Here is a 23,038-nt window from a genome sequence, read left to right as displayed (position 1 = left end):
AGCCAGGTTACTAAACCGAACCACTTACGCGATAAATAATTCCCCTCATCTTAACTATTTGCCAAGGCGCATACATGCGCTTGTGGATTTTTGTCCCACGTCAAGACAATCAAGGTTTGTGGGTTGATTGCTGAGGATTTACCAAACAGTTGTAGAATTCACCCTAGCACGGTGCGATAGTTATATAACCATCTGAAGTTTTATGAGCAGGAGAGCAAACAAAAAGGGGGTGTGAGTCACCGAAGAATCGTGTTACGTGACTAAAGTATTAAGAGGAAACAGAGTGTCAATTGTCATCCTTCTTCCCAATAAAGCTTTATTTATTATTTATTATTATTTTTTTTTCTATTATTCCCTTTGGTAGCACTCAGTAATGATCAGTACGGCTCAAACGTTTCACATGTAAAAATGCACAGGGGGTGGAGATATCCTTTTGTATTTGCTTCTTCCTTTCAATTTAAAGTGATAGCCAATCAGGAACCTTTCACGTAGGCAAAATGTCGTACGTGTTATACCCCACCCAAAAAACGTTTCATCATATTGAGCTAGGTTTTATGGCAAGATGGGCATTCTTAACTGCTATTTTGTTACTGTATACAGTCTTGACAATGATTTATAATTGCTTAATGAAATGATAAATCCAAGGCGTTTTGAAATGCTCTCGAGTGTCAAGTTTACAATGTGTCCACTAGCAAATCGAAAATACTCTTTTGGGCGCTATTCCTTAAGCTATTTAGTGAGTAATTAACATTAAAATATTGCCAAAGTCATGAAAAACTATATTATAACGTTACGGTCATACCATGAGTCTGCTGTCGCAATGTTTATAAAATCGCAACATTGGATTGATTCGATGGCTTAACTTTGGAGGTCCTAAAATGCGACGCGTTTCAAATTATTAAAATGACATCAAAGATAACGTAAACTTCATACTTCTAAGGCCTAGCAAGCCCTTTACAAAATGGCGAGCTGTTATTTCGGTCCAATTTCCGTCCGTATATCCGATTTTTAAGTCACCAATTAATGGATATCATTTAAAAGAGTGGAATATCTCTCTTTGAAGCTCTTGCCTTAACGATGTCGTAAAATAGTAAACAAGTTAGTTACAGATAAGTTTTTAAAGGTTTTTTACACATTTTAGTGGCGTCGTGAACGCCGGCTTCGGAGAGCGTGTTAGCATTTTCGTTACTTATTCTGGGTTTCCATTCTTGCAACATGAGTTTAACCTTTTCGCATAATTTAACTGTGAAGAAATGTCAGGTTTAAATATTAGTGATACCAAGAATACATAGATTATTTTCCACTTGGAATCTTTAAGAGGCCATAGAGCCCCTACTAATACCTGATTGAAGGTAAGGGGAAGGGCTTAAAACCTTGAAAAACCGCCTGCTCCATCTTCCTCGCGTTTCATTGGCTATTCACATATACAGGACCACCGTCGACCCCAAGTTTACTCGTTCAAAACACGCAAAGAGAACTTGTTTACATTTGGGTTCGGCGCTCATGGGTCGCGGGAGTCATGGCGCGGGTCAATATGACGTGGTTTCCAAGTTGAAATATAATACGTATGACATCAGGGGTGACGATTTCTACACCTCCTCCCTTTTAATTCAAGCAGAAAGGCCCAGAAAATGACCAAGTAGAAGAAATATATGTATTCCTGATATCACAAATCACAAGGTAATAATCACATCATTAATGTTAGTTCACTATTACCTTGTGCTTATATGAATATCGATACATTCCTGGGATGTTGATTTTGATAAAAATTGTTTCTAAGCAAATTTGAAAATTTATTTTTTGTAAAATTTATATACTTTTCCCTGAATCATGACTGTTCAAAATATTTTTAATGATGGCTGATAGTGTCTGAATCATGCTTTTAACGAAGCTGAGCACTCAGAGTCTGAAATTATCATTTAAGCTCTGTAAATTTGCACACCATATTCAATAGAATTGGGATTATTATCAAACATTTTCTGAATTGTTTCATGACAATAGTTGACTGTTCCTGGAATATTCCGTTTACGTTATGTAATTCGTGTTATACAAATAAAATTTATACTTTAAAAATTCGCACCTATAACATCATCTATAAAGTCAAAAACGTATATAGTACTGTAAATACATAGTACTCATATGTAGCGAAACCCCTCGCTAAATACTTTTCTCTTCCTGGTTGAAACTGCGTGAAGCTTTCTATTTTTGACCTCGCAGTGGTTAGAGCAATACAGGGAAAAACGTGATAAATGCCTTGCTCACGCATTCAATTGAAAATATCCTACCTGTTTTTGCGATTTATTTAAAAGTTAATTTACTCCATGCACTGAACCAGGAATCATGAGGCCCACATACCTCCCGTGTTAATTTCAATTCAACTTTTTCTTCGGAATTTGTGAAACATTTTAACTCTTACCTTTTTCTTTCTTACCTTAGTGCCAACGCCCATTTCCCAAGTGAGAGGTTCACAGTTTTCTGGGTACAATACGGGTAACGTCAGCGTTACTTAGCGGAAACTTTCAGTACATTTACGCAGTGTATGTAAGTATCTATAATGTTGACACTTTTCAGATTATTGAATGAATGCTTATTTAATCTAATTTAATTAATATATTTTCAGAAGTTCCATAAGTAAAACGTCTCTTATTAAGTCAAACAAAAATTTACATCGCATTTTAATAAGAGAGCGAAATCTTACATTGAAGAATAATATCTCAAGACCAATGATGAAATATATCGCTATGGCCTCTGTGTACGCCTTTTGAAACCGACAATTTGTAAGTTGTAACGGACTGGAGCGTAATTTTATTTCGGTGTCATCTTCATAGAGATAAGAAATATAAAGTAATTAATATCATTCAATAGAATATGTTTCGTCCAATTAAATTCATAAAGACTGAGAAGCCGGACTCGGATGAGGTCGAAAATTCGGAAACGCCTTCAAACGTTTTAGTGAAATGGCCAATCATCATTAAGAACGATGATGACGAGATTAGCACTTCAGAAGAAGCGGATTCGGTTCATCCCCCAGCTGAAAACACTGACAATGTTGAAGAAGTTACGGAGCTTAAAAACTCATCTGACCGCCCGTTTCAATGTGAACTGTGTCAGAAGAACTTCAAAGGCAAAAGTTACTTGGCACAACATAAAGTCAAACACTCGTCCGAACGCCCATTTAAATGTCAAGTTTGTCAGAAGGGCTTTAAATGGAAAGTTAGTTTGTCAGCTCATCAACTCATACACTCGTCCAAACGTCCATTTAAATGTGAAGTGTGTCAGATGACCTTCAAAAGGAAAGTTACTTTGAAGGAACATCAACTCACGCACATGTCCAAATATGATTTGTGTTACTCTAGTTACAAATCACAGTATGACCTTCACTTGAAACTCCACAAATGTTCTGAATGCGATAAAACCTTTAAAAGATTACGGGATTTAAAAAATCATAAGGTTCTTCATTCTTCGGAGCGACCATTTAAATGCGAAAAGTGTGATAAATCTTTCAAATTGAGATCGAGTCTAAATATGCACGAGGCTACACACTTGGAGGATAAACCATTCAATTGCCAACAGTGCGAGCGTTCTTTCCAAACTAAAACGTTTTTAAACACTCACAAGAGAAGGGTTCATATCGCTACTAAATCATTTCAATGCGACTTATGTGACGCTAAATTTAAAAACAAAATCAATTTAAATCTTCACAAGATTTGTGTTCATCAGAACGAAAGGCCCTTTTCTTGTGAACAGTGTGGCAAAGCCTTCAAAACCCCTTACACGTTAAAGCAACACTTCAAATTTGTGCATACTGATGAAAGACCGTTCAAATGTACGGAATGCGGTTCGGCCTTCAAATGTGGCTCACATCTGAAAAGACACAATTTGTTACACTGCCGTGGTAAATCTTTCAAGTGTTCTAAATGTCATCTGTGTTTCCCTTCCGAAACATCCCGTCGTGCACACGAGACATCTAATCATTTGTATGACAAATATTTCGAAACTTCGCGAAGATATATTTGTCATACTGATGTGAAACCTGTCATTTACGAGTGCTACATTTGCAAAACCGCTTTTGCAAATGAATACGATTTGCTTCAACATAAAGGTACGAGATGTTCCCTCCAAAACTTCAAACTGCGAGCTTCCCATGTTGTATTGGAAAGGTTATCTCCGAAGCAACTTGCCGAATATGGTGTTTTGTCATATCCACGGTTAAGAATCCAGATCGAAGACTTCGTCATTAAAAAGGAACCTGAATAAACACAAGCTGTGTTATTATAAAACCTGAAAACAATACAATTTATGAGCTCATATAATATGATATTCAGTTTACTTTAAGAATTTAAGGGTAATGTTTTTGTAAATCTTACATTGCAACAAAATAAAAATACTTTTCACGTTATGAGACTATAGTATTTAAGCGGCTTGGAAGATAGCAAGATTCTTAACGTAAAACTGGTTTTATTAGGGTTTTTTTCTAAGTTATAAACCCCTCGATGTTTAACATGATAGGGTAGCATTATTAGAACATGTTGAGTGTCGTCTTGACATAAATGGTATATTGGAAAAATGTGATTAACAATATCATTCTTGGTTTGCTTTCAATAAATGTAGCTGATAATACCAAAAGCCTATTATATTGTTTATAGCTGTGCCTCGAAAGGATATTTGCTACATAAAATGGTAGTTGGGGGTCTTATGTCGATGAATTGCACGTAAAAAAGCGTCTTCTAATGGCGGATTTGTCTCAAGACTTAAATCATATTCTATCGCGATTTCTGTCTCTTCCTGCTATGGCTTTATTCGTTTCTTATTTGGAGGAGAATTCTTTAATTTTTACACCCTTCTAAGATCATAATACTTTTTCTGTTTGGCTTGAGCCAATTTCGAGAAGTTCTTCGTTAGTTTCTATTGTTCTTTAAGAATGTTCAAGGTCTAGGCAGTGGCGCCGCCAGGATTTTTTTACAGATAGGCTAAGGAAGATTTGGGGGCCCCCTTATATAATTTCAAGAGAAAAATTTAGTTGCACAGTGTCGATAATATTAAATTAACAACTATTTTATCATATTATTCATAGAGAAGTTTAATATATTAAAGTTCAGTATTATCAGACAATAGACATATTATTTTATTAACTATTGTTCGCAAAAATGATTAAAAACACGGAGTGGGAGAGAGAGGGGGATTTTCAGTTAAACCCCATATGAGGTCACTGTGCACTGTCGATGTGGTGAGGAAAAGGGAAATCGGTTTTCCAAAACGAGTCTGACCTCGAAGTTTTTAGGGACCAGAAGGAAGGGGAGAGAAGAAGGTTAGGTAAAGAGCGCGAAACAAACAAGATGACCCAAGGGCTGGGCTCATAGTTTTAGCCACATCGTAACGAATAGAAAATTTCAGTGAATAGCCCCTCGATGCGCTACCCTAGAGTGTGATATAATTAATACTAGTAATCCTAGCTTCAATTCATTTTCTTCTGTTTTAATTATAATAGTGCGACACAAATAGGAAGCTAGCGCACCCTTTAACAGTGCAAAAATGATAAATCGTAACGCATAAGCAAACCCTAATTGAAGTACAGTAAATCAGACTGATTGGTCCCTCGATGCGCTATCTTTAACTGTGATAAAATGATTTACGTAATCTGTACATGAATAATTTACATTCTTTTATAATTGTAATAGTGCGACACAAACAGAAATCTTAATAACGCATACCAGGTGTTCATAATTACCCCCTTTAGGGGGGTAGTTCGAAACTGGCCATAGAGCTAATGTCGTTGCGCATAGAAAGGACTAGCCTGCTGATGGACATAAACTTTACAGTAGATTGTAGTGGTATCTATGCTCCTTGGTTTGCGTTCCAAAACTTACGTTGGCTGGGATCTCCGTCGTTAAGAACAAGATGGCCCAAGGGCTGGGCCTTAATAGTAATTTTACACGGCTCACGTGACCCCCCGTATAGTTGATTTCCAATAAATCGTACAACTAAAAACATTTCTGAAACACAATCGTGTATCCCTTTAATTTCTAATAACGTCACATTTCAAATAATATTAATGAAACTAAATTGTGCACCCCACTAAAGTATAATTTTTAAAAACCATACGAATCAAATAATGTATTTAAACAAAATCCTGGATCCCCTAAACCAGAAATCACTATGACCGTAAAGCGTCCCCTCTATTTTACGAAACCTAACCTAACCATCCAGCATAATCTCTGATGTATCACGCGCACAAAGTGCAGTAGTGCACGAAAATTATCATCTTGTTTCCCTTCACTCAAAAAAAGCCCGCGAGATTTTGTTTCCCTTCACTCAAAAAAGCCCGCGAGATTTAAACTACCTTTCTTTCCTCTCTCTCCGAGCGGGATGCCCCCTCTCCCTCTTCCCCCTCTCACTAATATACCAGGCAGGCAGTTCTCTCTCTACGCGGAGCTTCGTATCGCCACCGCGTACGCTAGCGATCTCTCTCTCATCGTAAGCGTACGTTTCGCGGACGCGTCCGGCACAGGGACAGGGGTTTTGGTGCCGTTTCTTCAATTTTAACGGAATTAAAATTCCGTGTAAAATTAAAAATGGCGACTATGGTGGACGTAGAAACACGATTGTCCATACCGTTTTAATTTAACCACGGAATTCTCACTCACATATATCACAACAAAACATTAATGACGATCGTTTAAATGTTTTGTAGAAAACTAGAAACCATCGATAAACTTCTAAGCCAAGACTTAATTTCCACCGCGACGACAGACGCAGATGCGAGCTATTTTCGCTCCCAAAATCACAAGATAAAAATAGTGCTAAAGCGGAAGTGTGGAAGTTAATGCGCGTGGGCGCTAAAAATTGGGGTAACTATTTCTTTGGAAGTTAAGCGGTGTATAAATCCGCTGAGCTTTACGCCGAGACTTTGTTGTTACGGGCTTTTTAACCAGTTTCGTACTTCCCCACATACCTAAACCTTAATTGAAGTACAGAAAACCCAAGTGATTAGCCCTCGTTTCCCTGACCTAAAAAATAATTACCTTCGCTGTAATCCTTACGTTCATAAATTTACTTACGTTAAAAGTTTAATACTCTATATTGAATATATAAAGATACTACATACTTCGTTTTGCTTTTAAAATTATTTTTGCTTTCTGGAGAAATACAAGTAAATTCTGGGATCGTGATAAACACCGCCTTAAGACCATTCAAAAAAATATGCCATCAGTTTATATTTGCTTTTGCATTTAAAGTTAACCTCGATTTCCTTGAAATAGAGGAAATCCTTATTGTCGACGGGTGACAGAAATTTTAAAGGGAGAGTTTAACACCTTCCATTATATTAAGGCCATCCAACATTCGTTTCTTTTGGTTTAGATATATCGAGAAATCGTAAAACACATTTCACAATCATTCACCACACTTGTACAATTAAGTGAAATGCTTAAACTAACTATTACAATCCCCATCCATTTAAAAAAGAACGAAAAATATCACCTCACGACAATCCTCTTTCATTCACTGTCCCTTCAATGACGAACCAAAAATTCTACACTACTATTACTACGAGAATGACAACAGGGCAGGTCAAACTAAGAGCCTCATCGTAGATCATGTGGCTAAAAATCAAAAAGCGAGATAACCTTTCTTTCTAGTCAAAAACCATTAACACGAAAGTGTTAGCCCATTTCCTATATAGTAGAATATTGTAAAAATTAGATGCCAAAAGGTTCATCATCCTTGTGAAACTTTGTCTTAAGTAAATTTCCTTGTAGGATTAGATCAAAATATTATGGGAACCTCATTTCGGGGCCCCTCTGAAATTTACGGGTAGGCTGTAGCCTACCCAGCCTACCCCCTGGCGGCGCCACTGGGAACCTCATTTCGGGGCCCCTCTGAAATTTACGGGTAGGCTGTAGCCTACCCAGCCTACCCCCTGGCGGCGCCACTGGGTCTAGGGCTAAATTATTAACGCGCTTATTCCTTTCTTCCAAACCTGGATTACCCATCGCATAATTGTGGGAGGAATTTTGTACCCGTTCAGCCTATGTATTTAAATACTGAGTTAAATCGAGATTATCATCCCATGGGGAATCTTCATTTGGATTAAGGGTATACGCCATGTTTGATTTCGAATTGTTTTCTGAGGCCGAAGAAGATTCTGTGTCGTGTCTTTCGCGATACAATTTCGAATTTGGGCACGATTCGGGATCGCGTATTTAAAAATTCAAAGACATAACCTTCTAAAATTAATAAATTGAAATAATTCGTTCCCAAAATAAAGCCAAGTCCCTAAATGAAGTACAAATTTATAATAATTTGGGATAAATTTTAAATATTACTCGAGGTGCAATGCAACAATCAAAAACTACGTTTCAGAATGTTCTAGAAGAGGGGCGTAAGCGTTCAAGATGACGGCGGTTTCTCCTAAACTAGAACTAACCTAAAACTGAAACGCGAATCGGGCCCGACCACCCCGTCGGAAAAATGCGACGGAAGTACAAAAAGCGAAAACCCGAGGGTCAAAAAAAAAGGTTGGTCACGGGCACCATTTGTAACAGTTACCCCCGTTTAACATAATGCGGGCCGGTGAAATGGGGGCTTCCGTTACAAGACGCGAATTAATATTGCATAGGCCTGTCTCGTGACGTCGTCCTCACCGAGAGAAGTTAAGGAAATTAAGAAAACACATACCTTCTATTCATCTCGATGTTTAATGGTTTATTCAAATAATTAAGTTCAGAAACTTTCCAAAAGAATGACGCGACAATCTTTTTTACAACAATGTTGAAGTTTACAAAACTGACCCGAGCCTGGTCCTATAATGCGGCGGTTGACTTGTGACCGAACACTCACAAAAGCATGCTAGAGGCTGGGAGAGTGGGAGAAGCCAATAAATTACATTGTAGATAGACGGCGCTGGAGAAGTAACCGGCTGCCTAAGTGAACGGTGAACCACGAAGCTTCCAAGTTATTCTACAATATTTATTAATCTTGACTAATGGAGAGAATATTGAAAATGCCACTAAAATCATTGACAAATCACTATCTGATGCAGGAAAAATTCAAACAATTTAAAATTTTATCGAACACGTGAAATATTATTTCGCAGTGCATCCAGTTCGTTATTTCTGTTCTTGTTACAGAACCAACCAGTAAATGATCTCATTGGTTAGGTAAGAAATTTTTCAAAAACGCGGGATAATGGGATTGGCGGTGTGTTAATGAAAAGGGATGAAAGTTAGTATAAGTATGTAAATTAAAGTTTTCGTTACATGTTGAAGGGATGGGCTATTATGAGTCGAACTGAAGTAAAGGCTAACTGTTCTCTATTCCTGCTTCAAAAATTACGTGGATCCCTGAAAGAATCTTAAACAATTTAAAAAAAAAATCACAATTATACAGTTTGAGTGAAAAACGATATTGATATTTAATGGTCGTAAATTAACATGTTATTAATTATTTTAATTTTAATTTATTTATTTCATTAATATGCTATTAATAGTAGTAAATCTCTTCAGAAATGGCAGTGATTACATTGTTTGGATCAGGGTAGGAAATAAGACAAGTTAACAAGTCTAAAACCAGTTTATTAATTGCTCGGACCAGTTTATTTATTCCAAATCTTGGGGTCAGTGGTCCCATGGACCACTTTATTAATTATGGTTTTTGGAAAAAATAGACAGTGGGACCAGTTTATTAATTCGGGGTTCCTTATTAGAAGGGGCTATGATTGTACTCATAGGTAGTTAGTACTCCTTGGCTACAACTTCCCTACAAAAGTTTTGTAGTCTATTGACTATTGATCTTGTCTAGCGTCTATACTCTAGAATGAGTCTCTTGTAGTCGACAGTCATAGCCAGTACTAGTTGTCAGTAGTCGTTTTAGGCAGTAGTGTATGGTCACATTACAGGATTTTGATCTGGCTTACTGATAGCGAGAGAAGATATTGCCACAGAATTTATGTAAAATGCAATAAGGAATAAGGATAGTTCAGAAAAGGATTAAGAACTTCAAATATCATTAGACATGTTGATTGATATTTAGTGGCAACTAGTTGAAAAATTGTGATAAGAAATAAAAGTTAACGGTTTTTAATTTTGATACGCTACTTTTTCCTACAGTAAAAAATTCAAAATCAATTAGAATTTTCAGCTTCTTTACTTTTGTGTCTTTACGTGCTTTTTATTCTCACCATTTTAGAAATTTAATTTATAGTGGGACCGGTAAAATAATAATTAATGCGAGGGTCACTGGTCCCAAGGACCAGTTTAATAATTCCAACATGAGAGGTCGCTGGTCTCGAGGACCACTTACAAAATTCACCTTATTTCCAACCCTGGTTTGGATGGCATAAAAGGGTTTATTCCGTTATTGCTCCCTATTTTAAAGAGGGAAGAGATTTTTTCCAAATTCATCGAAGTACCAAACAAAGCCAGTTGATTTGCCATTACTTTGGGTTACATGGAGGATTTCTCACGATTGAATTTGTTTTTTAAATTCCCCATGTAACGAAAAGTAATGTTGATCCTTTCTTTTGAATGATCGGGACCTGCCGCTCTTGGTACACAGTGTTGCCAAGTTTGCTGACAGGACCCTCTCATCAAAAGAAAGGAACCATGAGTCAAATCAACTGACTTTGTTGGGTATTTCGATGAATTTGGCTTCTTCTGAAATTCTCTCGTCCCTCCAAAAGATAAGGAGGCAATAACGGAATGAATTCCTTCTTCATCATCCGCGTGCCATCCAACCGAATCTTTCCCATTTCTGTAGAGATTTACTACTGCGGCATTAAATTGAACTCCAGTTTTTTTTTTCAACCAATTTTTTCAAAAATAAAATTGTCTTCGGCCAATTTCTCGCGCTCAAATGGGTAATATTCTCGTAAGAATATTGGGAATACTCATAATTTGAGCAGATGTAAAATACCTTTCTGGGCAATTTTACATCATCATAAAAGTTTTCAAGTTCCTTTTTCAATTCATCGAAATTTAAGTCCGGGATGAAGTTTGCCAAATACTCCACGACCGCTCCATGTTCTTCATGTCCCCCTTGACCTTCTGCGACTTCAGCACCAGCCCCCCCCCCTTGTCCTTCCGCCACACCAGCACCTTCCGCTTGACCTTCTGCTTCTGCACCATCAATTCAGCTCCTTGAGCTACCACTCCTTGACCTTGAGTCGCTTCACCCACTGGAACTTCACGTCGGGCCTTTTTCTTAAATTGGTACAAGGACTCTTTCACGTCATCGTACCCAATTGAAGCGTTGGGGTACCTTGGTAATAATAAATGGTTTTATGTAAAATACATCGTTCAAGCCGAATTAAAACTTTTTAGATTCTTAGACAGAAATTTTTCTCGACATTTCCTTGTACATTGAACCATAAGTAACATAATATTGTTATTATGTTACTTATGATTGAACGTTCATTTTGTAATTTTTGTTAACCCCGCAATGTACCCTTGTTGTAGCTGTGGCAGCAACCCAAAGAGATGTACCAATAATTTTAAACAAGCCAACACCTTAACTAAATCTATATTGTAATAGTTTACCTTCCACTGGCAATTTCTTCAGCTTCGGAAGCTTTTCCGGCTCTTCTAACCGGAAAAGCTACCGACGTGAGTGACATTAGCTTCGCGTTTTCGAGCTCCACCGCATCTAGGCCCGTGATTGTGATTTTTTTCTCACGACTAAAATCCCGTCATTGACGGTTGCTGTTGCGCGGCAAACTTGACCCTCATGTCCATTCGCATCTGGAAGTGCATCTCTCCTGAGTCTCCTCCAACATCTTAAATTCAACCGATTCAATTTACCACCTCTCGAACCTTTGTTTTTGATGTATCCAATCCATAGTCGTCGGATACATACACGAGGTCGATGGACCCGGATCTCTTGCTTCAAGGAGAGGAGAACAAAGGCTGGGACCACTCTCTCCGGAGACCAGTTTATTATTTCGGACGCTAGGGGGGGGTAACTAGTCCCCAGGACTAGTTTAAAAAATATCCTCATTTCCCAGACTGTCAGTTAACCACGGACCTTCCAAAATATTATTATTATTATTGTTATTTCTAAAATATTTATTAATCTTAAGTAATGGAGAGAATGTTGAAAATGGCACTAAAATAATTGACAAATCACTATATGATACAGGAAAAATTCAAACAATTTGAATATTTATCGAACACACGAAATATTATTCCGCAGTGCATCCAGTTCGTTGCTTATTTCTGCTCTTGTTACAAAACCAGTAAATCTCGGTCAGCAGTCAGCACTCCAAGGATGATGGGGGTCACTGGTCCCAAGGACTAGTTAAATAAATATCCGTATTTCCCAGACTGGCTTCTATAGTGCTTGTAACCAAAAGCGTGATCGAGTCAGCTGTGTTCTGAGTGAAGAAGCTGTCTGCGATGATTTTCGGTATAGTGGACTGGAATCCGTATTGGCGCCCTTTGTTGGTAAATGGTAATTTTAGTGTGAGACTTTTGAGCTATATGGGCACGTAAGTAATAAAGTTAAGACAATTTATTAAAGTACACAAGTTAACTTTAATTAAACAGCCATTTAGTCTTCGCCTGCGGTTCGTTTACAAATAACATTCATATCGCAGTTGACTTCATTATCGAATGAATGTGAATGAAATCAAAGTTAGTCCGATTTCACAAGTTCAGTAAGTAAAGTCTTTTTTCATTAAGACAGACAAAAAGTCCTATGGTGTTTAACAAAGCAAGCTACTTTTTACAAGGATGAATTCAGTCTCAAGAGCAACGATGAAAAATATATCAGTATGGCCGTTCTTCAAGCCTATTGAAACCTTGACGTTGTAAGATGTAACTCAGTAGAGACTAATTTCTTGGATACCAGTTTCATAAAAACATAAGAACATAAAGTAGTTACGATCATTTATTGCAATGTTTCGTCCAATTAAATTCATAAAAACTGAGAAGCCGGACTCGGATGAGGTGGAAAATTCGGAAACGCCTTCAAACGTTTTAGTGAAATGGCCAATCATCATTAAGAACGATGAAGAAGCAGATTCGGTTCATCCCCCAGCGGAAAAGACTGACAATGTGGAAGAAGTTACGGAGAATCAGGAACAAAGGAAATTATTCCCATTAATGAATGAAAGACAAACACACAAGAAGCCTTTTAAATGTGACGTCTGTGGCTTGTCGTTTAATATTAATTCACTTTTAACAAAGCATAAGATGAGGCACTCATCTGATCGCCCGTTTCAATGTGAACTGTGTAAGAAGGCCTTCAAATTGAAAAAGAACTTGGCACGACATAAACTCACGCACTCGACCGAACGCCCATTTAAATGTGAATTGTGCCAGAAGTCCTTCAAAGGCAAAAGGGACTTGGCACAACATGAACTCAAACACTCGTTCGAACGCCCATTTAAATGCCAAGTGTGTCAGATGGCCTTCAAAAGGAAATCTGATTTGAGAGATCATACACTCACTCACATGTCCAAATATGATTTGTGTAACTCTAGTTACAAATCACAATATGACCTTGACTTGAAACTCCACAAATGTTCTGAATGCGATAAAACCTTTAAAAGATTGCGGAATCTAAATGCTCACAAGGTTCTTCATTCTTCGGAGCGACCATTTAAATGCGAAAAGTGTGATAAATCTTTCAAAAAGAAGTGGAGTCTAAATTTGCACGAGGCTACACACTTGGAGGATAAACCATTTCAATGCGACTTATGTGACGCTAAATTTAAAATCAAAAGAAGTTTAAATCTTCACAAGATTTATGTTCACCAGAATGAAAGGCCCTTTTCTTGTGAACAGTGTGGCAAAACCTTCAAACACCCTTGCAAGTTAAAGCAACACTCCAAAATTGTGCATACTGATGAAACACCGTTCAAATGTACGGAATGCGGTTCTGCTTTCAAATGTGGCTCGTATTTAAAACAACATAAATTGTTACACTGCCGTGTTAAATCTTTCAAGTGTTCTAAATGTCATCTGTGTTTCCCTTCCGAAACATCCCGTCGTGCACACGAGACATCTAATCATTTGTATGACAAATATTTCGAAACTTCGCGAAGATATGAAAACTGTTCAAGCATGGAGAAAGGGTAATGGAGGTGAAAAGAGCCAGTTTTCTACGTTGGAGCCGCGACCCCGAAAACCCCACCGGCGGGCGGAGAAGGGGAGTCAAAAAAAGGGGAACGCGGTCGGGTTCGCCTCGACGTTTCGGTTGCCATGGTTACGCGTTGCCGCCGAAATACTGAATCGTTTGTTTGCGCCCTCTACTGGCTGTCAATCGCAATATGTCGTCTAATCGTGTTCGTGTATGGTTTTCTTTCATGGCTCTTGGGGTTTTTTGCAGTTCAATATTTTTATAAGAAATTAGTACTGAAGGCTGAAAAATAATGGGGAAAAGATACTGCGTCTATCTTAATTGCAAAAGTCGTGAAAATGGAAAGAAGTGTGCCTCCCAAACTACCGGAGAAATTCGGTTTTTTCCTGTACCAAAACCAACCACTGAATATGAGAAGTGTGTGAGATGGTTACGTGCTATTAAAAGGCCTGAAATACAAACAACAAATGTAAAAAAACACCACTACGTCTGTGGTAATCATTTTCCGGGTGGCTTGGGACCAACAGTCAGCAATCCAGACCCTATGCCTGACTACGATGAATGTTCTGAGATTGTCAACGTCAACCCACAAGTGAGTTCCATAAATGAATGTTCTATCCATAAAAGTTGTTATTCTAATATTGGTGATTATATAGCCTGAAGTGCAACCCACTAGAAACATCTCAACAGACATTATCCATGATTCTGTTGTTAATGAGGCGCTGGTTCTTATGGAAAATGAAAATGAAAAAGATGTGGTGAGTCAAATACGAGGTTTCAATACTATTACCGTTAAACAATAATAATATATATTATAATGTTTGTCATAGGTATTTGAGGATTCTAATTCGTGTACCATAGTAGAGGAGATTGCAATTCAAACTAAGAATGATTCTGGGGAAAGAGAAATCCCAATTAAACTTATCGATTCTCTAGAACATCTTGCGAAAGACTTCTTAAATTACCAATCAAGCAATATGGAATCCATAAAATGGAGCATGGAGATAAAGCGGGGTTCGAACAGAAATGTTAATACTATAACAAGCTTAGTGTTCAAAAAGAATGACTTCATGAAGCTCATTTTAAACCCAACAATGGCTCTTTCTGTAACAGTTTGTGATAAGGAAGTTCCTAGTAGTCATGCTGCTTTTAACAGCTCAACAGTAAATTTTCAAGAGCCAATTAAAATACTAAGAGATTTAGTTGACATAATGCTAGAATTAGATAGTTGGAATTGCTGCCAAGGCATTCGGGGTGAATTGTTTGACTCGTTTAAAGACCGATATCTGAAATCTATTTATGTTTGCTCATTAAGTCAGTCTTTAAGATCTGATAAATGTCGAAAGCTTTTTTTGGAAGAAAAAGAACGTTGTGTAAACTGTGGCCTGTCTAAGAAGGTTTTACAGAGGAGGAAACTGCGAGAAACAAACAGATTTATCAGTGGGAAGCCTAATTCAAAGTTTACCAACATACGATATCTCAGCGCAGAAGCTTTACGGGGAAAATATGATACATTATACACAGCCAATACAATACAGAAAAGAAAAATTAAGCACATGAAGGAAAACATAAAGAAAATCTATAAGAATGATGGAATTTTTATGTCCCAAGAAGAAAGCTCTGAATTTGAAAATATTTTACAAAAAAACCCTTTTCAGAGCAAACCAGTTTTTCAAAAGCTATTTTTACGTGAGCAGATGAAAATTAATGCATCAAATAAATCAAGGCCACGTAAGTGGCACCCAGCCATTATACAGTGGTGTCTGTCCATTAAAGCAAAGTCACCAACAACATACGAGGCTTTAAGGCAAGCCATACCACTCCCCTCTAAAAGGACATTGTTCAATTATTCAATTGACATGACTTCAAAGAGTGGTTTCGATGAAGCTACACTGCTAGAAATGAGGACCAAAATTGATTTGGACAACTTAGAAGAACACCAGAAATATTTCTCGTTAATTTTGGATGAAATTCAAATAAAACAAGACCTTGTATTCAAAAGTAATACTGGGGAATTGATAGGTGCCAACAATCTTAATACCTTTCGAAACAGAGTAGCAGAAATTGAAAAACAAATTCAGCACTCTAACGAAGAAGAAAATAGCAACATTGATTTAGCCACTCATGTGCTACAATTAATGGTTAGAGGTGTGACAACAAACTTTAAATATGCTTATGCATATTTTCCATGCGATAAGCTAAAGGCGGAAGACTTATATTCAATATTATGGGAAGCAATAGAACATTTACAAGGAGCCAGTTTTAAGATTATTTCGGTTATATTTGATAAGGCTGCCACCAATCAAAAATTAATCAAATTTTGCACGGAGAGTGAAAAACTCTTACACCAAGACAAAGTGGGTTATCGGTGTAAAAATCCATTCAATAATTTTGAACCATTATACTTTGTTTCTGATGTATGCCACGGGGTGAAAACGGCCAAAAATGGATTAGCAAACAGCGGTAAACTTAAAAAACATAAAGACCAAATTTTCAGACCAATTAGAAAGCTGAAAAAAATGGGAAATATTTGCTATGGAAGCATGTTGTTGATACATATAAGCTGGATTCATCTTCGTTACTTAGACTAGCACCCAAACTTACGTACAACCATGTAAACCCAGATTCATACAGCTGTATGAAAGTTAAATTATGTGTACAAGTACTGAGCAGTACCACAGCCAACGCAATGGAAATACTTTTGGGTGATGAAGCGTCCGAGACAGTTAAATTCTTGAGGATGTTCGATACATTTTTTGATATTCTCAATGTTTCAAACTGCACAGATGCTAAAAGAAAACTAAAGCCAGCCTTAGCTCCATTTAAAAGTGTGGATGATTGGCGTTTTGAGGTATACTAATTTCTCCAGTTTAAAATACAGTTTTTCAAAAACTAATTTCCTTGTAGTGGCTGATGAAAGATTTTCTCGGGTACCTAGATGAGTGGGAAGAGGAAGTTAGTCATTCTGAAATAGATGATGAGTTGCCCCGATCAAAAATGCTACTTAGTGAAGAAACTTTGGAAGGATTGCGAATCACTGGTAATAAATTAATCTTATAAAGTTATACTTTTTCTAAACTGTGTCACTAATTCTCTTTCCCCCAATTTATTTCAGTTCATTCGACTATAGCCCTCGTCAAATACATGTTGGAGAAGGGGGCACCTTTCGTATTAACTTCACATTTCAATCAAGACCCTGTTGAACAATATTTCAGCAAGCAAAGGGCAGCTTCTGGTGCTGGAGAAAATCCAACTGTTAGTCAGTACGGGCAAGGTGTGAAAAGGATAAAATTAATGAAATCCATTATACCCAAAACCTTAAATGGAAACTGCTCTAAAACTGTAGGAAAAAGAGCTTTAAGAAACAAAGTTGCTCGGGATGCTTTTCGTTTGTGAAATGTCTCTTTAGATTGACAATAATTGGTTATTTACTTTGTTAATTGTTTAATTAAAACTTTCTTTTGAGTTATAACTTTCAATTCTTTCCTTATGCCACTGCTATTCAAACTATCCCTCTTACGGGACTGGATTTGGGATTTACATTTTCTTGTAAGTCCTTTCAAATGACAATTAATTAGGATTTGGTAGCATTTGAGCTTGGCACTGTTTGAGTTCTCTAAATCTTTACTCCATAATTCATCCCATAATCCATTAATAATTTGGTTTTTTTCTAACTCCAACTTTATATTGCAATTTCTTGTAGTATTTAACCGTAAGGGGTCCTTAGCATCGACATATTTACAAATAATATCACAGACTTTAAAGAAAAAGCTATAAGCAGTTTGAGAGAGGTATAGTAGACCACCTCGGTCTTGCTTTTCAGTCCAAGCATGGTAGATTTCCTTGGCTTCTTCTTTTGGGATAAGACAGTTTCTCCAGAAATCTTCACATTCAAAAAACCCAATGATCTGATCAATTGCATATCCTGCTATTTGATGTATGGTGTTCCCTTCTTTTTTCTTAATTTCCGAAGCGCTAAGCTTGCACTCGAAAGTTTTCTGAATTTTAACTGCACTTGGCCCAGGTTGGTTTTCAGATGCTTTCATTTCAGTTGCACAATAGCACTTGAAGAGCTCGTTAAAAAAACGGACAAGAAAAATAGAGATGACTAGCTCCTGATCAATGTTGTTCAGAAGTATAAATTTAGATAGAACCAGGAAAGAAACTTTCAATTTGCAATAGAAACTTCTTTCTGCCATCAAGTGATTCCTGTTGTACGTAAACCTTGCTTTATCCAGCAGGCCATTATTAGGATCTGCAAATATATCTAAACATTCTGTCGCCTCTTCTGTTAGTTGACATATTTTTTCGATTTGAATTTGTTTAAGGGCATTCTATTTCAAGGAAAATGTCAGTTAATTTATATCAGATAATATCGAAATAGTTTTAAAAGAAATTACCACTATTTCTTCTTTTCTGTGTTGAAAGGTAACTGATTGCAAGTTAGAGGCCTCATTTAAAATTCCTTTCAAGTGTTCTGTTATGAAATCCTCATCAAATCTTAACCCTAAAACGTAAAAACAACAAATTAGATTTAATTTAAAGTTATTTTTAATATTTCTAAATTATTATAAATATTTCTAAATAATTATAAATATTTCTAAATAATTATAAATATTTCTAAATAATTATAAATATTTCTAAATAATTATAAATATTTCTAAATAATTATAAATATTTCTAAATAATTATTAATATTTCTAAATAATTATAAATATTTCTAAATAATTATTAATATTTCTAAATAATTATTAATATTTCTAAATAATTATTAATATTTCTAAATAATTATTAATATTTCTAAATAATTATTAATATTTCTAAATAATTATTAATATTTCTAAATAATTATTAATATTTCTAAATAATTATTAATATTTCTAAATAATTATTAATATTTCTAAATAATTATTAATATTTCTAAATAATTATTAATATTTATAAATAATTATTAATATTTATAAATAATTATTAATATTTAGAAATAATTATTAATATTTAGAAATAATTATTAATATTTAGAAATAATTATTAATATTTAGAAATAATTATTAATATTTCTAAATTATTATTACCTTCTTTGCGTTTCTTCCGTTTTTTGGTTTTTATTTGACAATAATTGTGGTCCATCTCCATCGTGGTCACATGGAGAAATGCTGCTCAAAATATTCCCATTTCCCCGCGAAAAACCCCTTGCAAGATGGCGCGGTATACCGAGGCAAAAATGTTTGCCTCGTTGTAACCATGGCAACCGAAACGTCGAGGCGAACCCGACCGCGTTCCCCTTTTTTTCACTCCCCTTCTCCGCCCGCCAGTGGGGTTTTCGGGGTCGCGGCTCCAACGTAGAAAACTGGCTCTTTTCACCTCCATTACCCTTTCTCCATGGTTCAAGCACTGGTGTGAAACCTGTCATTTACGAGTGCTACATTTGCAAAACCGCGTTTGCAAATGAACTCGATTTGTTTCAACATAAAGGTACGAGATGTTCCCTCCAGAACTTCAAATTGCGAGCTTCCCATGTTCCATTGGAAAGGCTATCTCCGAAGCAACTCGCCGAACATGGTGTTTTTTCATATCCACGATTGAGAATCCAGATCGAGGACTTCGTCATTAAAAAGGAACCTGAATAAACACAAGCTGTGTTATTATAAAGCATGAAAATATAACAATTTATGAGCTTATATAATATGTTGTTACTTTAAGAATTTAAGGGTAATGTTTTGTTAAACCTTTCATTTCAACAAAATAAAAAATATTTTTCACGTGATGAGAAACTATAGTCCTTAAGCGGCTTGGAAGATAGCGAAATTCTTAACGTAAAACTGGTTTTATTAGGGTTTTAAAGCGCCATGTTAAAAGCTGATGGCTTTGATTTTTCGAGTGAAAATCCACGATACGCGCTTTTAAGATAGGAAAATAATTCTTTGGACGGGCTTCTATAGCGCGAGCAGCGTGATCAAGGAGGCTATGCCCAGACCAAGGAAGATGTTAATTTTATAATAATTTTCACTTTTAAAAGAGATGATATATTTTCTTAAAACAACCATTAACAATAACCTGATCGAACCGTTTCCATTCTAAAGTGATTAACTTCAAGTGCCCCGTTTCAGTACGTCATAGCCACGTGACCTACTCTCTTGTCGAGAGGCGAGTCGTCTCACATCGATGTCGATCTCGGTTTAATAGAGAATAGAGTTTATCGAGAAACTAGTTCTCGATCGAAGAGGCGCCGATCGATATCGAATACGACTTCGATATCGAGAGCTGAATGAAGAATAGCCTCCCAGAAAAAGTTAAAAATGTAAAATTTCCATGATTTTCATATTTTATTTACCTTAAAAAGAGGCGCCACTCTTGAATTTTTAAATTTAGCGCGAAGTTGAATTGAAGAGAAGTTTTTCATGGATAAGTTGTCTTATTTCTAGTCCTGTATGTGAGTAGATTGAAGGGGGAGGAGGATGAACCGATGAAGGAAGGCTGACAGTGACTCCTGAGCAGCGTGGGAAATAAGGCGGTGGCACAGGGCAAATGCCCAGTTTAAAAATTGCCTGGACCAGTTTAAAAATTAAATCGGAGAGTGGACCACTAAGAATATTCAAAGGTTTCCAGAGTCCAGGCATTAGCTCATATATTTTAATTATCCACTTCTTCAATTTAGCAGGCGACGCGCCCTGGCCAGTGGTCAGTTTATTTATTCCAGGCCAGAGGGGTCGCTGGCTCAATGTCCAGTTTGAAAAAAAATCCTTATTTCCCACCCTGCTCCTGAGTAACGATTCTAACGAAGCTGTCTGCTACTTTCCTGCGGTAATTTAGGGTGCGCCGCACATGGGCGTGAGACGAATAAAATTGAGACAATTTATAAGTATACACCAGGGATAGATTTATTTTTTAAGACGGAATGGGTAAAAGGGTTATTCTCGTGCGCGTCCAAGTGAACGACCCCCTTACCCGTGACGGAGGGGGTTGTTATGGCGTTGTATCAGAAGCGGATTACATCGTATGTATATCCGGGTCAAATAAACGTCGTCTGCCCCTTTGTCTGCCAAGTTGGAATGGGCTCGGATTGTAATTTTTGAAAGAACATTGTTTAAAAATGGAAGTTACAGAAGACATAGGGCTTGCAACTGAAAAAAAACGGGGAAGACCCAAGAACATTAAAAGTGAGTTAGAATTGAGTAAAAGTCTTCATAGATATTACAGCACGAACAGGTTTTAACGAAACACTAAGCTCACAAAACTCCTGACCATTCACTAAGCCTTGGTTAACTTCATCAAATTCGTTTACAAAATCATGAGGATAGTAGACATGATTGGCTTAAGAAAGAATTAGCGAACACTTTTCACTCAAACAGATGTTCTCCAAATCCAAAACACCGGCACTAAATTCACTAACTACCTTCTTAAAGGAGAACCGTCACCAGAAAAAATTTGTTTAAAAACCATAAAAATATTTAGAGGACACCAAAAAATGGTTAATCTCCAAGTTTCATCAGAATACGATAAAAATTTAATTAGGTAATTAACAACGAAAGATACAGTTTCACCCCCCCTCCAAAAAAGTTTAGTCAGACCGCCAGAAAGAACCTACGTGTAGCGCCATCTTTCGCGTCGAGTTTCATTTCCGGTTTTCCGCTGACAGTGATCGAATTTCTATCATTCTATGGCGGCGGTCTTGTGGTATTAGGCCTCGGCTAATTTTTTCAATTATCCGTTAACGCTAGTTAATTACCATTTGATCGAGATTTATTTTGCGATGCCTTACAATAAACGATGCGCGATTCTTGGATGTACAAGTTGTAGTGACGATTTAGCTCAAGATGGTACCTACAGTTTACATTTCTTTCCTAAAGGTAATAATAAACTTAGCAAAAAAGTGTGTTTTGCACTTGTGGCCCTGTGGGCAGTTTTGACTGATATTTATTCTCTAAAGGTAATGATGAGCTTACTGGAAAGTGGATTTTGGCTACAAATCGTGGTAAAGAGTGGAGACCTAACAAAGTTTCCGTTATTTGCTCAAAGCATTTTAGCCAAGACGATATTATCGTTACTAAAGGGAAAAAAAGGAAGATTCTTAAACCACTTTCTGTACCATTTCTTGGGACAAGTATGGAAAAGGACCCTGGAGAAGGCTTGGTTCCTAAACGTTTACGAACATATGGTCATAATAATATACCAGAAGACGTTCAAGCTTGTGACGACAATGAAATTCCAACCCAATCAAGATTAACGGCCAGTTCCACTAGTTACTCTGGAGCAAGCGTCTCACCACCCTCCAAGAAAGGAATAAGCGTTCAAACGGAAAAACCAATCACCAAATGTAAATTTTCGCAAGCTTCTGTAACAATGGCGACAAGAGGTACACAGACAAGAATATCTTTGCAAAATGATGTTGGGTTCAAATGGTTTCAATCAAACGAAACTCTTCGAGTTTTGCTACCAGAAGCAAAAACATTTGAAGATAGGGGATTACAAACTGACCTCAGGGAACAGATATTTTCTTCAACACCTTGTGTTAGTGATGCGGAATACGATTCCGATATCATTGAGCCAAACTCATTTGATTTAAGCTACCGCCCATCAATATCAGAAGTAGAAACTAGTCCTGCCAAATCCATAATGAGCACAGCACCCGCTAAAGATAGGAAGTTCATTGTGAATGAATCTTGCATTTTAAAACTGCTAAAGTTGTGTTTCCTGTGCCTGTCTAATTGTTTTTTGGTGGTTCAAGTGAAAGGATCATTACTGAAAGTGACTGCAACGTGTCAAAAGATGACATGTAGAAATATAACTTACTGGCAAAATGAAATCAACAGCACTAACAAGCGAGTAGAAGGAAATATTTTACTTTCAGCCGCAATTTTGTTTACAGGATCTTGCCCTAAAACTGTTCTACGAATGTTAAATTTTCTTGGTGTGGAAACTTGTTCTTATAGAACTTATTTTAGAATTCAGTCGAGTTACT

The 23,038-nt window shown here is 36.8% G+C and overlaps 5 protein-coding genes across 6 annotated transcripts in view; 3 read left to right on the top strand and 2 right to left on the bottom strand.

Annotated features, from left to right (window-relative positions):
- LOC149619049 (uncharacterized) overlaps nt 1–14,117 on the top strand; it is a 58,513-nt gene extending 44,396 nt beyond the window's left edge. For both annotated transcript variants that reach the window (XM_089855247.1, XM_089855246.1), the window contains exon 3: nt 12,927–14,117. In XM_089855247.1, the coding sequence (XP_089711373.1) occupies nt 13,098–14,075 (978 nt within the window). In that variant the 5' untranslated portion in view covers nt 12,927–13,097 and the 3' untranslated portion in view covers nt 14,076–14,117. The remainder of the gene's footprint in view (nt 1–12,926) is intronic.
- Nucleotides 2,306–4,257, top strand: LOC149619051 (uncharacterized). The gene is made up of 3 exons (XM_089855796.1): nt 2,306–2,541; nt 2,621–2,777; nt 2,866–4,257. Exon 3 carries the CDS (start codon nt 2,869–2,871, stop codon nt 4,255–4,257), a length of 1,389 nt encoding a protein of 462 aa, XP_089711922.1. The 5' UTR covers nt 2,306–2,541; nt 2,621–2,777; nt 2,866–2,868.
- Nucleotides 9,495–11,999, bottom strand: LOC149619050 (uncharacterized). Its single transcript, XM_089855248.1, has 3 exons — nt 11,808–11,999; nt 11,535–11,735; nt 9,495–11,256 (listed from the first exon to the last, which is right to left on the bottom strand). Exons 2-3 carry the CDS (start codon nt 11,609–11,611, stop codon nt 10,974–10,976), a joined length of 360 nt encoding a protein of 119 aa, XP_089711374.1. The 5' UTR covers nt 11,612–11,735; nt 11,808–11,999; the 3' UTR covers nt 9,495–10,973.
- Nucleotides 14,118–14,325: 208 nt separating the features above from the next.
- Nucleotides 14,326–16,667, top strand: LOC149619048 (uncharacterized). Its single transcript, XM_089855239.1, has 3 exons — nt 14,326–14,668; nt 14,733–14,834; nt 14,907–16,667. Exons 1-3 carry the CDS (start codon nt 14,369–14,371, stop codon nt 16,665–16,667), a joined length of 2,163 nt encoding a protein of 720 aa, XP_089711365.1. The 5' UTR covers nt 14,326–14,368.
- An 837-nt stretch (nt 16,668–17,504) lies between these two features.
- LOC149619047 (uncharacterized) lies at nt 17,505–19,623 on the bottom strand. Its single transcript, XM_089855242.1, has 3 exons — nt 19,152–19,623; nt 18,477–18,583; nt 17,505–18,410 (listed from the first exon to the last, which is right to left on the bottom strand). The coding sequence occupies exons 1-3, from the start codon at nt 19,210–19,212 to the stop codon at nt 17,505–17,507; spliced, it is 1,074 nt and encodes a 357-aa protein (XP_089711368.1). The 5' UTR covers nt 19,213–19,623.
- Nucleotides 19,624–23,038: the final 3,415 nt, after the last annotated feature.

Source organism: Phalangium opilio, unplaced genomic scaffold, assembly GCF_054372755.1.
Source record: "Phalangium opilio isolate 3A_F unplaced genomic scaffold, DU_Popi_V2 ptg000209l_1, whole genome shotgun sequence".
Classification (NCBI taxonomy): domain Eukaryota; kingdom Metazoa; phylum Arthropoda; class Arachnida; order Opiliones; family Phalangiidae; genus Phalangium; species Phalangium opilio.
This window is presented reverse-complemented; position numbering and strand designations above follow the sequence as displayed.